Raw genomic sequence first — 18,904 nt, forward strand, 5'->3', positions numbered from 1 at the left:
ATTGCTACAGATTAAGGAAATTTTATTTTTCTGTTCTATATGTAGTTGCATCAGATTTCATAAATGGACAACAACAAAAAGCCGGGAAATTTGCTCTTTCCCCAAAGAAATTCAAACTCTTTAACTTCCCATGTAGAGACATTGATCTTCTAAGCGCTTTAGAGTTGACATGCCAAGACCTTAGCAAAACGGAAACCAATAATTTTGAACACATATTTCAAAATCTATCCAATCAACTACAGTTCTTTACTCAAGTTAGGTCTTAACTTGTGGGTACAGTTACTTTTTGTACCTCAAAGAACCCTGTATTTGTGGTTCAGGTTCTTCTTTTCAAGGAAGGCTTTTTATCCACAGTACCAGGATTTAAGGTACTAAATGCTAGATTAAAGCGACTACATTAAACTCCAAGAATCTAAAAAATTGCATAGTTTGCCATTTCTGTAGAAGGAAAAAAGACCAATTCTAACATACCTTTACTTGGTATTTTAATGAGCATTTTCACCATTCATCTGGTTGGACAAATAACCAAAAAAGCAGATTAAGCAGACGGAAGAGTTCATACATACACAGACAACTAACAGTAGTATCAGAATCTCACTATTTCTTTTTTCTTCTTAATATACAGAATTAGATGGTTCATGGTGGCTGGTGAAGCAACCCCATACACTGAATACGGGTGGACGAAAGAAAATTTAAAAAAGAGGAAAATCAACAGGAAAGCCTGAATAAATCAAGTTGAATTTCAAATTTGATTCTTTGAAGCTAGGCTGGAATAGCTTAAAATCCAGCCCCATTCAATCAGAAGATGCAATATGATCACTGGAATACATGGAAAAGACAGGTGATTCAGAGCTCAGTTGAGCACTGGTACTCGTATCTTTTGATGGAGAAGCTTTCTCCCGGATTTGCAATGACTTGGTCCCTGTTCAAAATTAGCATTTGGTGTACATCATAAATATTTTCATTTTGTCTGCTTCAGTTTGAATTCAGGCTCATGTTTAACGCAGAATTGCTGAATGCTCTATTTTGATGGGGAGGCCATAAGACACGCTCTGCCTGGCATGGTGCAGGTGCGGGGTGCGCTATGAATGTAGGAATTTCTTCTCCAGGCATTAGTACTGAAACCCCATTGGCATACACTGTCATCTGTACAAGTCAAGAAGTAAACACAAATAAACAAGAGACCACATCATAAATACATATAATTTTATTCCTAAAATTATTTTAATTGTCAGCATGCAGGGCACTAGTAGTTAAGGATTAGCAGGGAAGAACAAAATTTAGCATGATCAGGATGAAGACTATCTTTTTCATTTATTGTACGCATTCAGAAGATTAGCATTCTGGTACGGGGGGTTGCTTAATGGACATGTACAATGGACAACATTGCATCGTTGCCTGCATCAGTAAGGAGAGGTGATATTGAGCATATCAGAGGAACTAAAAGAACCAGTTTTGGATTGAAGGAAACATACGAACTCATTAAGTTTAACAACAAATATGAACTTGAGCATGGTTGAATGGTTAAACAGTATTCAGGTAGCAGAACCCATTTAATTGGGAATGACCTAGTTGAATATAGAGAGTCACAAATGGAGGCGCTAAGGATAGTCACTAATGACCAATGCAGCAACAAAGAGACTTGCAACAGAATTGTTCCATAACAGCAAGTCCCTGCCATTGCGAGAACTACCCTACAAAGAATACAATAACAGGAAAGCATGGGTAGAGTAATGGGCGTACATGGTTACATTTACCCTCCCATAAGCACACCCTACCTAAAATTGGTATTAGCCCAACCTGTGACCATTCTGTTGAAACCATAATAGCAATATATCCATGATCTGAAACATAGACTGCAAGTCCCTATCAGAAAATCTAATAACTTAAAGGACAAGGTAACTGGAAAACCAGGTTCTGTATTCAGTATTAGATTAACACAGTAACCACCCTATCAGCTACCCAAGTGAAAAATGAACAGTGAATAGACTTCAAAGAACTACTACAATCACCATAACATAGCTTCAGCAATTCCAGACCCAAATAAGAAATGATATACAAAAATGAGATCACAATTCAACATAAAGCAAAATCATTGCACATTCACATTCCTTACGAACAAATTTTCTTTCCCTCTTGCTTTTAGCAATCCAAATGATGATGTAAATTGGACAGCATGGATCAACAAGGCCCACGGGTTCCATTTTAAGATTTAAACCCATTTTGTGGTCCATCTCTGTTTGACAGTATGAATTGTTTGAATCAGAGAGATGACCACCCCAATATGTTCTTCCATGTTTAACCTCTTACATAAAGATAAAGTGATAGATTTCAATTAAAAATAAATAATAAATAGAAAGATAGGTTGAGTAACAACAAAGACATACAAAGAAGAAACGCTTGGTATTCTCATGATGCTTTTTTCTTTCCCATCTTCCTTAGAGAAACTCTTATGATTAGCAAAACTACTAATAAGCATTTGACTTTTCTTCACCATAATGAATGGGACAGAAGAACGTGGATATTGAGGTAGTAATCATATTTTATGAGTATAGCCACACGAGAAGATAATAAATAGCTTTTTCTTGTGGGTTTTACACTAATCCTTTCCTTAAAACAAGGGGATTCGGCCTACTGCGTAACTCAACATAGTGAGCTAAATACATGGGTGAGAGGCATGAGAACAGATTCTCAGGCACCACAAAAAGTATTATGCCAAGGCTGTTCCAGTAAGTCTAAGATAATGACTTACTGATAAACCACTTGAAAGAACCAAAATGTGCAAAGTAGTAACACCCTTGGCAGCAAATGTCCCTAAGACATGCCAAACTGAAAATTTCGACAAGCCGATCTGACCAGTAGGTTGTCTAACCAGCTGGTCAACCAATTAGAATGTCTTGTTTGTGGTATACACCCCATCCAAGAGTTTAACCAACGAAAGATTAGTCAGTTAGAGAGAATGGTGGGCCACACCATTGTTGAACAGTATAGTGCCATCCAGTATAAAGGATGTTGGAGAATTAGATCTATGGCTTACTTAAGCAAAGCACTGATAATCCCCAGGAAAAGTCAACATCTGGGGATCGGTAAATTAAATACTCCAAGAGGAAACACATGAAAATAATGTAGTGTCAATTGCAAGTCACTACATTCATTGTATATTAAAGAATAAATGCCTTGTTTGACATGTCATGGCATGAATATCTGTACTCATGTTTTTTAATTGGGGATAAAAACAAAACGGTTAAGAAATATAATCTATGTATTATGTATACAATTCATACAATAGAGCGCAGAGAGATACTTCCAGACAAAATGAAATTAAACACCTAAGTCTGTTTGTTTGTTTCTTTGGAACTTCATTATTTGAGGGTTCTCTCTTATTTATCGGTATAAATAAATACTTTGTTGGTTTTGGAGGATTAGTTGGGATTTGGCAGGGCTCAAAGCAGGATTTGCAAGCCAGTTGAAACTTCAATAATAAGTAATGGATTTGGATTGGAACTCCAGGGACTTGGTGGATTTAAAGGGAACCCAGAAGAAGAAAAGGGAAAGAACAACCTTGTGCCTATGAATTACAGCAGGAAATCAAGGATCATGTCGGAGAGGAAGAAGAAAGGCGGAATGGAATTATGGAACAATTGTCAGAATAAAGTAACACAGAAACGCATTTTAACAAAAAGACCTCCACCACCTCCACTTAAATGGAGGGAATGAGAATATAACCCACAGAGGCCCAAAAAGAGAAAAGAAGGAAACAATGAATGACTGCAAAGAGGAAAACCCCCGAATTTCTACTTAGGCCTCGTCATTTGCAGAAGGAGAATTACTGGGACACTTTCTCAAACAATAATAATCCAGTCACACAACTCATTATGGCATCTACTACCCCTTCTTTTATTTTTGGGTAGAATGTCATCTATTACCTTAATACATAAAAACAAGGAGAAAGGGCTTTTCGTCAAGGAGCTAACTGTTACCAATTCACACCTCTCACCACTTAATTACGATCTTACTTAATCCATTAAAACAAGGGGGAAAAAAACACCTTTTCGTCCAAGAGGTAACAATTATCATTTCTCATCTCTCATGATGGCTGAGGGAGATTCATTACCCAGTCAAAGAAAGAAAGAAAGAAAGAAAGAAAGAAAAAAGTAGCCCATAAAAAAAAAGTAACCTTCCAGGGCATAGCTTCCTTAGGTCTCTAGTCTCTAGTCTCTACCCCATTTGCAGATAACTGAAAAGATAATTAGAAAAAGCAGAGAGACAAAGATAGAGACAGTAGACAGAGAGAGAGAGAGAGAGAGAACATCCCAATTCCCTTCATCTGCAGAAAGCCCACAACAAGAAATTGGAATATGTAAAAACCCATGAGAGAGAGAGAGAGAGAGAGAGAGCTTACTTTCGGTGATGGGTAATCAAGCTTTCCATTGAAGGCGAGCTGTGACTCGAGATCTCCACGATTCCGACCACCAGAACCCGGTAAAGAAGATGATCGTGGCCTAAGAAACCTTTCAAAGATGGCCATAACGAGAAACATGGATATAAGAATCGCAGTGGCTACGAACCCAAAAGAAACAGCATTTACAGAGTTATCAAAATGCCTCCAGTGCTCCTCTCTCTGAACATTCAACGGAGTTTCCGAAGGTGGCAAACCCCAGTTATCTTCCCCCATTCTTCCTTGAAATTTATCAGATTCTCTCTGTCATCAAGAACAAAACAAACCCCACAAGAACAAACTCCAAAAAACACAGAGAGCACAAGAAGGAAGATAAGAGAGAAACAAAGAGAGAGAGACTAAGTTCTCCTTTCCTTCATGGTACTACAGCTCTGTTATGGTTCAGAACGATTCTAACTCCTTCCCTGACCAATCCACAACTGTACACGAAAATAAGTAGAAGCTTAATAAGTTAGAGAGCTGATGGGTTATCTCTTCTCAAGGCTTTACACCATTACCAAAGCTTAAACGGCGATAGAGAGAGAGAGGGGACTCTTCTGTCTCCACAAAAAAGAGAAGAAAAGGTGTTTTGTTGTGAGTGAGGGTGAGTGAGAGTCTGAGAGAGAGCATGTGACCTCCCATGGATATGGCCCTCAGGATGGAATAGTGTGCTACCCTTTAAGAACTATTACTATTAATTTATATTTTCTTGTCTCGCCAATATGGGCCTGGGCTGGGTCCAGTCCATAAGAGTCCTCAAAACTTGTTTCTTCTGTTTCCTGTTTCACTACACTCCAAATGGCTTGATAGATAATTGTGAGATTCCATGTTTCCCCTCTCCCCACCACCTTTTTATTATTTCACCAAGTCAACATCAGATCACTCAATGTAACATCATAGTTCGAAATTTCGAACCGTGTCGCCGTGTCGCTCCTTGGCGACACGGCGCCGGCCTTTCGCCAAATCGGGCGACTTTTGGTAGGGGTTCATGAAAATCGAACCCCTGTTTCGGTGGGTTTTTTGGTCATTTTGACCTGAAATTTGATGTGTAGCCTAATTTGAGGCTAATAAACACATTGGTAGTGTTATTTTGATCTAAAACATTACCTAAACTAATGTTCTTAATCGACCCATGTCTTACTATCGCGGACGAAAGCCCCGAACTAAAAACCTAAAAACTCATAAAACCAAATCATATAAAGTCTACAATTCATTGTACAAATACTGTAATACATAAAGTCATCCAACCATATAAAATCTGAAACTCTCGGTCTCGGTACCAGTCACCGTGCCTAGGTGGATCAATTCCTCGACTCGACTGTCTCCATTGATGCCCCCCAACAAATTCACATACTCATCCCATCTCATACGATATTGAAAATTGTCTAAGTAATCATTCACTGCGTTCTATAGCGGTCATCTTCCGCTGCCGTGAGAACTCCAATTTGAGGGAAGTGAGATAGGGCCAGGACGTCTTGCATGCCATCGGATGCCCTTGTTGGTCGAATGACTCGATTGTGAAAGAGAGAGGGACATCATGCTCCCATGATCGAAGAGCTGGAGGGGACACCATAGCTCCCATGATCGAAGAATTAGAGGGGTTACTAATTCCCATATCATCTTGTCCATCGAAGGAGGAGAGGGACACCATAATTACCCGTAGGCCAATCCCGGTGTGGAGCCTCGGACTCATCCAGCTCATGGACCCCATTGCGCAATCGCCGCATCCCGGATTAACATAGTCATGGCCGCTCCCCTCCGATGGTGGCTCGGCCTCGTGTCGGGATATTGACGCCCGCCGATACTCACCACCATGATCATAATCCCGAGTGGCATGATCAAATGACTCTCCCCGGTGTTCCGGGTGGGGGCTCTGTGTCTCCGGTGTGGACATGTATCGCTCTCCAATTCCTCCACCACCACCACCACCACCACCACCACCACCACCACCACCACCACCACCACCACCACCACCACCACCACCACCACCACCTCATCATCTCCACCGTCACTGGCGAGAGTGTGTCATCGGGAGTGTTGTCCTGCGGCTCCTCCGTGCCTGGTGCCATCATCCAATCCTCATCGGCGGTGCGTGCCTCTGCATGTGCCCGACCCTCTTCGGTGGCCTTCTCACCCCATTACCCTGCGCTTGGCTGTTCGGTCGCCTCCCTCCGTTGGTCCATCCGCTCACCCCGTCCAACATCCCCGGTGGGGATCTTGGTCATCTTCGGCACATCAAATATTCATCGAGATTGATGTATTGCCTTTCATTCCGAGCCTGCTCCCCGGCATATTCCTTCAACCTCATATTATAGTGAATAAATACGAGGTCATTTGACGCCGCTTCCCAACCGGTTCCTCCTCCGGGAGTGGATCATGCTGAATGTACTCCAATTCCTCTCACATCCGAGGCGAGCAAGTCCGAGACAGATCCCGACCGCCAATCTTCGTAAGTTTGATGAACTATTGCCATAGAGATACCACCATTCAGCGCATTATCACAAAAACATTAAGTTAGAAACTCAAAAGTCAAAAGACTCAAAACATTTATGCATCTAAGCCCTAAGGATCTAACTATATAAGTATCTAACCTGGATCCATGGTTTCTCTCCCGTCTGACCAGCTCCACTAAAAGACCCAAATGCATCTCTAAACAATTTGATCTGCAATAATACAATCATTAGTATTGATTGGTTATCTAAATTATTTAAACAATTAATACAACTCACTAATCGTTTGAAATTCCCAATGTCTCACCTCATTGTGGCAAAATGATTGGACCATCTCATCGGCTCCAACTCGTTATCACCGTATCGGGGCATCCAATAGGCTTGTGTCCAACCCTAAATGTTGACTATATTGATACTTAGGGTTTAGAAAATATGCTGCATAATTAAAAAGCTTAAAATTAGTACCAACTACCAAAGTACCAATACCTACAATTCTACAAGCCCACAAGTCTACAAGACTACAAGTCTACAACTACAAATCAACAACCCGAATATTTACTTACCGCCCTATGAAGAGGATGCATCGGATGAGTCGTCCATCGTGCATCGACAATATCTAAGAAGCCCGATGTCCTCTAGGGTTTGCGCCTTTATAGCATCCTTCATACGCTCAAGGGATGCATACAGTGTGGCATAGTGGGTCCCCTCAAGGAAGAGTCCACCATACGCAAGACCTTTACTATAGGATCTATGGTCTGCAACACTACAGTAACACATCTCCGAAATCATCGTGATATTGTGTCTCTGCGGCCCCCTTGGTCGTGTTAATTATCCAACTCATTAAGTCAATAGACAATAAATATCATACAAGATAATCATAAACTCATAATATAAATATAATAATTTATAAGATGAAATAGTAGATAGTTATCTTACTTGGATCCCCCAATCAAACCACTCTGCGATGCAAACATGGATCCGAGGCCCACTTCTTATCTTGCATCTTGCTCAAGGCACGAAATTTGTCGCAAATCTTGTCGGACCAGTCCACCAACTCACCTCCACATGATCTCCGCATCATTGCCAAAGCAACGTTATGATTGTAGATGAAGTTGGTTCCTGTCTTGCACTCTCAACGGTGTTGTGGACAATGCTGATTTTTCCAATGTCCTTCGATTAGGTCAATTGAATGTGCAGCAAGGTGTCCACATAAGGTTATAATCGGTGAAGCCATCAACACTTCACCGGCCTTCTTATAGTTGGAGCCATTGTCGGTGACAATTTGCCCACATTCTTCCTACCAACCCGGTCGATCACATCCTCGCGGAGCCCATGATATATCTCGTGGTCTTTCGTATGACCGGTGCATCCACCGATTTCAAGAAGCGTTCTCCAATCCGGATACCATGGTTGATGATGGACTTTCTCGTCGCTCCATCCATCGACTGATGGTGCATCCATAGTATCCCAAGGGTTTCATACTATCAATATACTCCGCAGCTCTTGCTTCTCCTCTTGAAGGAGGGTGGTCATCAACTCGGGGTTGGGACCACTATATCCGTGGCTCGCCGCGCAATAGTATCAATCATATTCGTATGTTGGACCCCTGTCTGTTTCTTGGGATGTGATTGTAATAAATCCACTTTGACATTGCCTTCTTTACCTTCTTTGCCATACCTTTCCATGCACCGATATCTTGGGCTGCTTGGCCCCTTTTCTCCCGATGTTCGATCTTGCTCCATGGTCGGGTCGGCGCGCGTGGATAATCGTGGTTCCGTGTGTGGCCCGACGGTCCGACCGTGTATGAGGGCCCCCGCTCGTGATCCGCCACATGCCAATCCCCCCCTCCCCCGAATCGGGTCTAGCCCCCGAGGCCTAGATGGCCAGCTCCGTAGCTCTAGCTCGGCCATATCCTGCTCCCGATGGTGCATCGTCCTGCTCTCTCCCATGGCCCGCCGCTATCCCTCTCCTCCCGATCTCTCGTCCACATCACGGGATCAACATCCCTATCATCATCTGAATCATCCACATTGATGCGCCCCCCCCGCATCATCTAGTGCTCTATTGACTTTCCTTCGATCATCTTTCTTCTTCCCCTTTTGTTTTTGTAAATCCCCGGTACTTGTTACATCTGGATGGGCCTCTGTGCATTTGTCACATCCTTTGAACTCCCGTGTGTGACCCTGAACCTACGATGCCCCGGTATATTCTTTTGTGACAAAATTCCTCGGTTTATTTTTGTCTCCATCAATGCCGTCAATATTGCCATGCGGTCGCCTCCCTCCTCTGCTGATCTCTCAGGTTGTCCCCGCCCTGTCCTGCCCGTCCCTCCCGTCCTCGTCCCCCGGAAGCCCGTCCCTCCGACTCCCACCGACTGATGCTGTTGCATTCAAATAACATTAACAAATAACAACATCATTATAATTGTTTATACTTTATCACTATAAACAATCATATTGAATTATGATATTGCATGTATGATATAATTATAATAGCTGCCCATATCAAACCCGTGAAGCCACATGGGCAACACAACCACGTTGAAAATACTTATATAATTATTCCATAATTTTCAAAACATTTCCCCCATTTTCCCTATTTTTTGCATTTTTCATAATTATTGATATTTTTATTAATATCGGGATATTTTTGAAAAATAAAATAACTTATTTTTCGGTCAAAAAATATTTCACTCCGTGAGTCCATAGATCGGCTCACGGAGTTCCACTATGTTTTTCTATCATCATACACCCCGTATCACTTAAAAGTAATCATACAAGATAATCAAAATATCATTTTTACCCACAAAAATAAAAATTAAATACTTTGGAAAAAATTCCGACTCCGTGAAATCGTGATCGTCACATGGTATTCAACATATATTAATTTCAAAATCATCCAACATCATATAGCATGCATTTTGTGAAATTTCTGGATGATGGTTCCTATTTGCGAAAAACTCTCGATCCTGCCGCTCCGATCGCCCGTGATATCCCAACAGGGCGTGTCCCGTGTGTCAGATCGGCGATATAGTGAAAGTCAATGAGAGGAGAGCTCGGAGGGAGAGAGAGAGAGAAATTAAAATTCTCTCCCTTTCCCTTTCGCGGTCCGTATCGCCCTTCCGCGTTTCCCGTCTTCGCCGTTCTCCGTCCTTCGCCCTCTCCGCTCGGTGTCTCCCCCCCCTGGCCTTCGCCTTGGTCCTAGCGCCCTTGGCCGTGTGTAACATAGTGTTGGAATGACCATCTTGCTATCCACTCCACTTGGATACTAACAAGTAAAATCTAATGTCAATGGGAAAACAAATAAATGCTTCCAATGTTTCATATAAAATATGATGTCTTATTTTTTTCCTTTCCTTGGATGTTTTAGGAAGAGGGATTGTTAGGGGTTAGGATCCAAACCCCCAATCCTCTCTAGCATGCCATCTCAACTAATTCGAAGGGATTTGAATTCTTGATCTCTTACTTATGAAATGTTGATCTTTTTATCCAATGAGTTTCAAAAGCTATTGTAATAAAGTGTTGAACCCTACTTACTATTTATGAAATTATGCAGTAGCCAAAAAAAAAACCATGGAGTTAGGCAGCATTGGGCTTTTTTTCTCTCCCCCCACGGCCCAAGCCCAAAACTGAAGCAACAAGATTCTCCTGCACAGGCAGAGTAGCCTACCATGCCATACAGTGTCCCTACTGATAGTCCTTTGTTACCGCTCTTTTTGTCCTTTTTTCAGGTCTCTGTCTCTCTTTCCGAGTAAAGTTGTAAAACCCAAAAAGCCGTACAGTGTTGACCAGTTTTGCCACAGATTGTTGGTGGGGGTTGAGTATTTCTGTAATTTCCATAAGCTGTAAAACAGTGAAATTAAGGCTGAACTTCACAAACAGTGAACAGACCGATGGCCTCACGCTCATGGGAAATGAATAAGTGGGCCCGGTAACGTCACATTATCTCGAAAAAGAAAAAATTTGAGTCTCGGACGAAACGGGTCACTGACACGTATTCCATCTCTGCTGACATGGCTTGCCACGTTGGCAGATCATCAACGCTCACATGCATGTCGTCAAGGCGACGAAAGCTTTATGGTCCCCCCAACTGGATATTTACACGTGGATAACGAACAGAAGAATCTCAAGAATTCGACACGTGCCATGAGCTGGATGGTTGGTAGGGAAAGGGGTGGGGAGGGTTACTTGTGCCTCTGCCACCTTCCCATGCCATACACGACCACCGACATATCAGCTTTCCATGTCGGGCTTTTCAGGTTCTCTCTTTCTCCGCAAGTGGGCAACGAATCTCGAGATTTGACTCCCTCCAATGGCTACGATTTCTGGTCCTTTTGTACGATTGCATATCAACCGTCCGATTTATTTCAGAAATAATCTCATGATGCAAACTAAAGCGTACTCGTGCGATTGCGTGTGGGACTGTACAAACTGGCAATATGGACTCTTTTGACTGACAGATGGTACGTGATGGGTTAGGTCGGGTCGGGTCGGATTTCAGATTGGTTGTTCAGAGTGCTCGTGCGTATCGGAGGTTCATGTGTTGGAGGAACTTTTTTCTCTTCTCCTTCTCCGTTGAGTGTGTATCACTTTCTCTGCTTTTGATGGTGTGTAGAGACAGAACTTTTAAGGGCTTTCGGATTTTTGAGATGATTCCTACACAACACGCGACAGAGGTGTAGATGTAGGCTTATAGAAAAGTAAAACCATGTTAAATGAAAGGACTGGAACATGGGCTATGGGCCCCCATTTTTGTTTTGGTTGGGTGATCATGGCCCACTTTAACTTAAGTAGAGAAGATCAATGGGGACAAATCAGAATGATTCTGTTGGTTTATCATTATTAGTGATTACGATGCAAAACTTACAACATAAACGTAGAGGTATTGACAAAACCAATGACAAACTTCATTCTCAAAAAAAAAAAAATACTGAGTGTCCAAAGATTTTGTTAAGGTGGGTTTTCATTTTTCTTTCCTACTTGCTTATTTGTGGTGGTCAGGCATGAGAGGTATTGTTGTTGCATCCCCATTCGAGGGGTAGTGATGTGTGTTACCCTCTTGGGTACCCAGTAAATGTGAGAGTGAGGGTTCAAGGGGCAACCTAAGGCGCTATCGATCCCCACGGGCAAGTGATCCGGATTCAAGGAGACTTGTGGAGAAAAGCCCAACCATAAATTGATAAAATTAAAAGCAGAAAGGGTTGTTGATAGGTGCATGGTATCTATCTACAACTTGTGGGGTCACTGATAAGAGAGGGAGGATGGTCATTCCATCTCCATCAGTGCAAGCAGCCAAGCATAGTGAAAAAACATTGACTTGTCAATGATCTTTTCCCCGGTCCCATTGACTCCAATAGAGACCATGGGAACAAACTTCTCTTCTGTCTTCCCCAAGAAAAATTGTAAGTTGATTAGATTTTTGGTCGAAATAGACCTGGAGATCTAAACCATGGTAACACTAGGCCCTATTTGAAGAGTAAACTTTTCAAAAACTGAGCTCAAGTGAACTTCCATGGTGAGTCCAAGGAAATGTTTTTAAGGATGGAGTAAGATTACTGAATCGATTTATTCAGATCAGAATCACCCAACACTGATTCTAATTTGCTTTTGTTGTTCTTCACTTTTACCTTCTTAAGCTTGTCTTTATCAAAGCTAAAGGTCTTATAGTTCTTTAACTTCACATGAAAAGTGTAGAAGCACTTGAGCTAACACATAAATGTTTGAGAACTATAAAGTAATTTAGGGTTCCAAAAGGAAAATTAAACCTCCTTATGATGACCAGTTGGCAATTCCCTGGAGTGCATTTAATGGGACCTTTACCATCTTTAGTAGAATAATCATATGAGGTGATGACAGAAATTTTATTTTAACTCCCCCCTCCCTCTTTCCTTTTGTTTCATTTGCACCACTGATGCTTGGCAACTGGTTTCAGAATTACTTAATTGAAAATCACCCAATCATCTCCTATCCTTCTCTCTTTTTCTAAGCTATCCAAATGTAATGAATTATGATCCTTCAAACATGAAACATAGCCAGCTCCATAGGCTCATGAGTATTGGAGATGATGTATGAAGGTTATCATTGGATTATCTATGTTGCTTTCCAGTTTAATCTTGGATCTAAGTCTATGTTTTTACAGTTTTTCATTAAAATTCAAAACTACACTTTCTCATCTTTAAGTAGTCATGGTATGGGATTGTGGAATGTGTAACTGTCAGGTTTTCTAAGGTGATAGCTTAGGGTTTCTATTGGGGTTTCTGATTAGTAATGTTTAGTTAGATCTATCACTCAAATGTCCTTTCATAGGTAGAAGAAGAAGGTTCTTCATGAGTCCAAGGAAGTTAACTGTGGAATTAGAAGACAAGGTTCTATGGAAACCAACAATTTTTCTTTGGACATATCTTCAAGACAATAACACAACCACAAAGAGGGTCATTTGGCTGTTATGGGTGATAGCAAGAGGCATCAATCACATAAGTGAGTTAAAATGACATCTAAAGATAAAAGTGCAGGAAACAAAGTCATTAATAACCAAGAACATGTTGGGATAGCCCATCATTAATTCTCTCCCTAAAGCATAGAAAAGTGGGCATGGACAAGTTTGTAGTGTCCTTAGGTTTCCCAACACTTCCAAACATTGCATGTGTAGGTGAAGTACAACCTAAGTGATTTAATATATGCAACTTGGAATCCTTAATGAACATTTTCATGGGTCCCAGAGACACTCAGGTCCCGAAAACAACTCTGGATCAAGCTTTATTTAAATAGTCTAAAATGGATGAAATCTACCATTACTTCTATATTTGGGGAGTGGATGATCTTCTCCACACTTCTAGTGTTTAAAAACCTAACTCAAACTCAAAGAGAGATGATTTTATTGTGGGGAGAGAGAGAGAGAGAGAGAGGAGCTCTAAGTGGGTTTCATCTCCCTCTACTACTTAGAATCTCTATACTGCTAAAACTAGTAAAAGATGTAGAGCCATTAGGTCATCTATCTAATAATCATCAAGATGCTTGCATACAACAGTAATAAAAATTATATATGACATATGTGCTTCAAGGCATTATTAATAATATGTTAAATCATTTTATACAATGTTTATCACCTCATGAGATCCAGATTTTCATCTAATCATGTTACAAAATTCATATTTTTTTCACACACACACACCACCACAAGTGTCTCTTCCCATACTCTAAGGATGAATATAACTAACCAATAAAGAGAATATTGTCCATAACATAGATGACAGTAAGCCACTGCATTAATTTGATAGAAATAATTCCAACATAATGCAATAGCAGAAAAGAATAAAAAAAAAAAAAATTCTTCCTTCATAATAGGAGATCTTCAGAGTGGGATTATGTGTTATAATAATAACTCAAATACAGATCAAAAGTTATTCTGGCAGTTAAATACTTTCACTAAACAAAGATTAATAATTATTAGTGGAAGCTGTACAATCTTAAATCTTAAGATACCCATAAATTAAAAACAAAAAAATCCATCATTCCCAACCATGGAATTGCTTGAATAATATGTACACAAAGTAAGAGAATGCTTTCCATTCTGCAAGCACATATGAGAATAAAGTAAGAAAAGAAATAGGAAGCAAATCCATGTGAAAGATACTACACAGATAAGACTACTTAAATCCCACACTTTAGTTTTGAGTAAGCCTATATAATTATTAATTAGGGATTAGGTTTTCACTTATGTGGGTTTTTAAACTACTCTCTCAACTGGGTTCTCTGGTTTAAGAGCTAAATTGAAAGCTTTATGCTGCTGCTTCTTCTTATTCTATTTTTTTTCCCCCAAAAAAACCCTGTAAGGCGGATTCGAGACATTCTTTTGATAATAATTAAAAAGCTTTGTTTTAAGCTAACTTACAGAAGTCTTATGATGTATTCAAACATTCTGGGCATAAAGTTGAGCATGCTAGGTTATGCCTAACCCTAGATTTTAAGAGCTTCATTATTTAATACTCCTTTATAAACCAAATTGATTATAGGACTACCTGGTGGATCAGTCTCTCTCATTTTACAAATGGTTTTGTTTTTTGGAAAGACATTTTACAAATGGTAGGAGAAAAGGAAAATTAAGAATTCATTTAGTAATGAAATAAACTATGGCCTTCTAATAATGTCTCAAAACATGGAATAATCAAATTAAGTCTTGTTCATTTGGATTGAAATCGAAGTTGCTGAACAGAATTGATCCCAAGAATCCTTAAATTGGCTTTAAAGTCCAAAAATTCAACAGTTTCTATGTGGAATTAAGAACAATGGCAGCCAAATATGAATCAAACAAGCTTTGATAAAACCCTTTTCTTAAACCCATGGGCCTCTATATTATCTGTGTAAAATTAGACAAAATTCTATGAAACAAAGCCCGTGGACTCAAACCCACCTAAATTAGATTAGACTTTTTTAGGATTGATCCATGACCAGATCCCATCGGCTTCCTGTCAATTCTATTCTAATCGATTATCTAACTCCATCTTCTTCCAATCAATTCCAATTATTCTGGTTGGTTCAGATCAAAGTGATGCGTTCAGATTCTGGAAGAATGACCTGTAAATTTTGGTTAGATGTGGTCTGACTGCACGGTTGGGCGGCCACCTTCGAAGGCTAAGGCAGTAATGGATCACCACAATGCTCTTTGTGCATGAACCTTTTATATAGGGTTTAAGTATGGTTCTCCTTTGTTGGATCGATCCTTGCCTCCTCTTTCCAGCCACCCAATCCTAGGGTTTTACCCTTTTTTTAGAGGTAATGGTAGTTACTTTTTCTAGCACGATGCTCATTCCATATTGGTGTAGGTTACCTTCTGTGTCACGATTTTGTATTCCAAACTTCATAGGATCACGTTTCATTTAACCATTAAGGTCCCTTTGCTCTCATGTTTCTTACTGATTTGAGCTTTGGACCAGTCCAGACTGAGTTTCTTGATCCAACCGTGGTTGAGCCCGTCACCAACTGGAGTCCATGACCCGACCGAGGTTGGACACAGTTCAGTGTTATTTCATCATCATCACAAAGTATAACTAGTTCTGGAAGATCAAACATTTGTGTCTTAATCTCTGCTTCGTAACACCCCATGCTGCTTTGCAAATGGTCACCAAACTTGCTAATCTCACCTAGGTATCTGAGACGATTGGTATTGACCCTCCTGCTTCCAATGCCATGAACTTAAACCAAGCCCCTGAACCCTCAAATTCCAGTTTCTCAGATAGGTTCAACCACCACCCCTCTCTCAAAACAAAGGAATTTGTGGGCCTGTGGAGATGACAGAGGAAGCTCATACCCATCAACAAACTAACAGAGCATCATGCATGCTGGAGATAAGGACACCCAGAAGACGTCAAGAAAGGAATTTAATAAAGAATATGATCAAACAAGAGAACCAAAAGTAATGCCAAAATGGCTTTGGTGATGATAGCGAAAAGAGAGGATTCTAGTTCAGACTCTTTAATAGGTATATGAGAAAGATAATCACCCACCCAAGGCACCACCCACTCATCCAATTCCATTCCTATTGTCTCAGACAAAACAGATCTTCAGGTTCCAGCATAAAGCCAAGCATGATTTGATTGATCAATGATAAATCAGTCAGAGAGTCTTACCTCGGTTATGATTTTACACTGGGGTTGATAGCTTTCTTGTGTTTTCTTACTGAATCGTGAATGTAATTTTGAAGTTCAAAAGCAATCCAATTCCCCATTTGAACAACATTACAGGTCCCCACTCAAAAAATAGAAGTCTAAGCCAGGTTTCAGTATTCACAATTCCATATACTTGTGGGCCTCTGGAGTGGGAAGCCCTGGGAGGGACCAAGAGCCTTTCACAGCCCAAGCTAAACTGACCCAGAATGGCATGACAGAATGTCACTACAGTATTTGATGAAAGAATATTTATCAACCAGAAGAAGTAAATATTGATGCCAAGTTTGTCATTTTAAAAGATCAACAAAAAACAGACTGGAGAGAGTGAGGATAATTTTTGTCCACCAATCCATTAGACCCTTACCTTTTGTATTCACTTACAACTGTCTGCATTTTTGATTGATTGAATTTTTTAGCTCAATTCGATCACTTCTATGCTCCTTTTTAATCTCTCATATTTTTTAACATCCCCATCGTTCCAGCAAGCCTTCTATTTGATGGAGAGCCCTCCAAATAAAGGGGTGATTTCTCAGTCCAGCTAGATCAGATAAGATCAAATCAATAGCTTCCATAGTTCCACTCCTTGAAAAAGAAATTTTATCCTGAATTTCCCAAGGAGGACGGAACTGGAAAGAGCACATAAAAGGCCTGAAAAAAAGTACAGCGGAAAAGGTCCTTTAGCACAAGCAGATTGCATTTGCTCTTGGGCTCATCCCTTGTTCCTCCTTGAGTTTAATCAACTTTCTAGGACTCAATTGCTTCTTCACTCATCTTAAATTCTGGGTTTTCATCTGTGAGTCAGCTTTCAACGTCCCTTGAAATTTAGTAGAGAGCACAGCAGCCCCAGGAAGAACCACAGAAGAAAGTTCCGAGTAGGTTTCTCAACTTTCCACTGTTGACGTTCCATGGTCATCTCTATCAATTGGTTTGAAGGCCTTTGAGTTCTGTTGTACAACTCGTTTCTAAATTTGTTGTTATGGTAGTAGAAGAAAGATCAAACTTTGAATTTCTGTTAAGTAAGCTCTGACTTTTGTTATTCTGTGCTGTTTTTCTTCATTAGCATTTACCAAGAAAACAAGTCCACGAAGCTCAAGCGCCAAACCTAGGTAGACACTACTGGACTTCCAGTCATGGATTGGGTGACTAATGCAGTACATGAACTGACTGGGACTTGTAGGAAAGTGCGGTTGTTGGGTTCACTATGATAGCTATTATCTTCAAGTCAAAGCTTGTAATCTAAACAAAAAGAGCTGAGAATTTTACGTAAACACATGGAGTGGGAAGGGCTACTGGCATGGATGAATAGTTGCAGAAAAAAGCATTTAAAAAGCATTTTCTGGAGACTCAGAGCAGCAACAAAAGAGGCCATTCGAGGTGGAGGCAAGCAGCGTTTCACATTCCAGTATGATCCTTCAAGCTACGCTCTCAACTTCGATGAAGGTCACAGCAACTTAAAAGAAGATATCAAAGAAAACAACGGTACACAGGTTGAGAATACTGATCTCCCTCCACTCTCATCCTAGGATAGACTGTTAAATGGTTTGTTGTACTCTGGCTTTGGCTCGTAAGAATGCTCAAATTCCTCTTTTAATTTTTCGTTTTGAGTTGATGAATATGAATATCTGTGTATGATTTCTCTAGGGAGTTTTGGCGCAGATTCTTTTCAGTGGAATCCAGTAGAGTTGTATGGTTGCAATAAGCCCTCTATTTGCTTTGCTGGTGGTTAGCCCTAATCATTTTTCTCCAGGTGAGCGATGGATTGAAGATGATAATATCAATCTGAGAGGATAATAATAATCAAGTCCTTGAACAGAAACTTCAGCTCAAACCCTTTTTTTTTCACTTGGTTGTCTGATTGCTTTTAATCATCAGGTTTTTGTTAGAATAGTCAGAATCACGTCATGCACATTTAACCACTCGCAATGGATTAATGGATGGTGGAGAATGCCCTAAAATGTCCAATTTTTTAAGGCCACAATTATACATCGATCTGTTACCAGTTACCAGTTAATTGACTAATAAGCAAAACAGAAACAAGCTCAAGCTTTCCAGTTAACTCATGGAGGACAAACTTTATAACAAGTTTCTTAACCTCAAAAGAATTTGGGATGCACCGATCTCCCTTATGAGCATGCACACACTAAGTACCAGAATGGCAGAATACAGGGGAAAATCCGGTTGTTCACCTAATAGAATAAACACAGCTGTCATAGCAGCTGGAAAAACCAAAGCATTCAGAGGGTATAAAACCAAAGCGGCACCAGCAAACAAAGCAAGCGACAAACGCCCGGACGCTTCGACCACTATGGTTACAAAAAATCATGGTTCAGCATTATAATCAATCAATTCATT

General features: G+C 40.4%; 1 protein-coding gene across 1 annotated transcript; it reads right to left on the reverse strand.

Annotated features, from left to right (window-relative positions):
- Nucleotides 1-259: 259 nt before the first annotated feature.
- Nucleotides 260-5,094, reverse strand: LOC149004576 (CTTNBP 2 amino-terminal-like protein). Its single transcript, XM_089169370.1, has 2 exons — nt 4,403-5,094; nt 260-1,146 (listed from the first exon to the last, which is right to left on the reverse strand). The coding sequence occupies exons 1-2, from the start codon at nt 4,673-4,675 to the stop codon at nt 976-978; spliced, it is 444 nt and encodes a 147-aa protein (XP_089025496.1). The 5' UTR covers nt 4,676-5,094; the 3' UTR covers nt 260-975.
- Between the last annotated feature and the right edge of the window lie 13,810 nt (nt 5,095-18,904).

This window comes from Hakea prostrata, chromosome 9 (genome assembly GCF_041222555.1).
Source record: "Hakea prostrata isolate BN-2017 chromosome 9, UWA_Hpros_2, whole genome shotgun sequence".
Lineage (NCBI taxonomy): Eukaryota > Viridiplantae > Streptophyta > Magnoliopsida > Proteales > Proteaceae > Hakea > Hakea prostrata.

Excerpts from the sequence above, each read along its gene's own strand:
- LOC149004576 (XM_089169370.1), bottom strand. The coding sequence starts at position 4,675 with ATGGGGGAAGATAACTGGGGTTTGCCACCTTCGGAAACTCCGTTGAAT. Across the intron at positions 1,147-4,402 it reads TTGATTACCCATCACCGAAA|ATGACAGTGTATGCCAATGG; the intron begins GTAAGCTCTCTC and ends TGACTTGTACAG.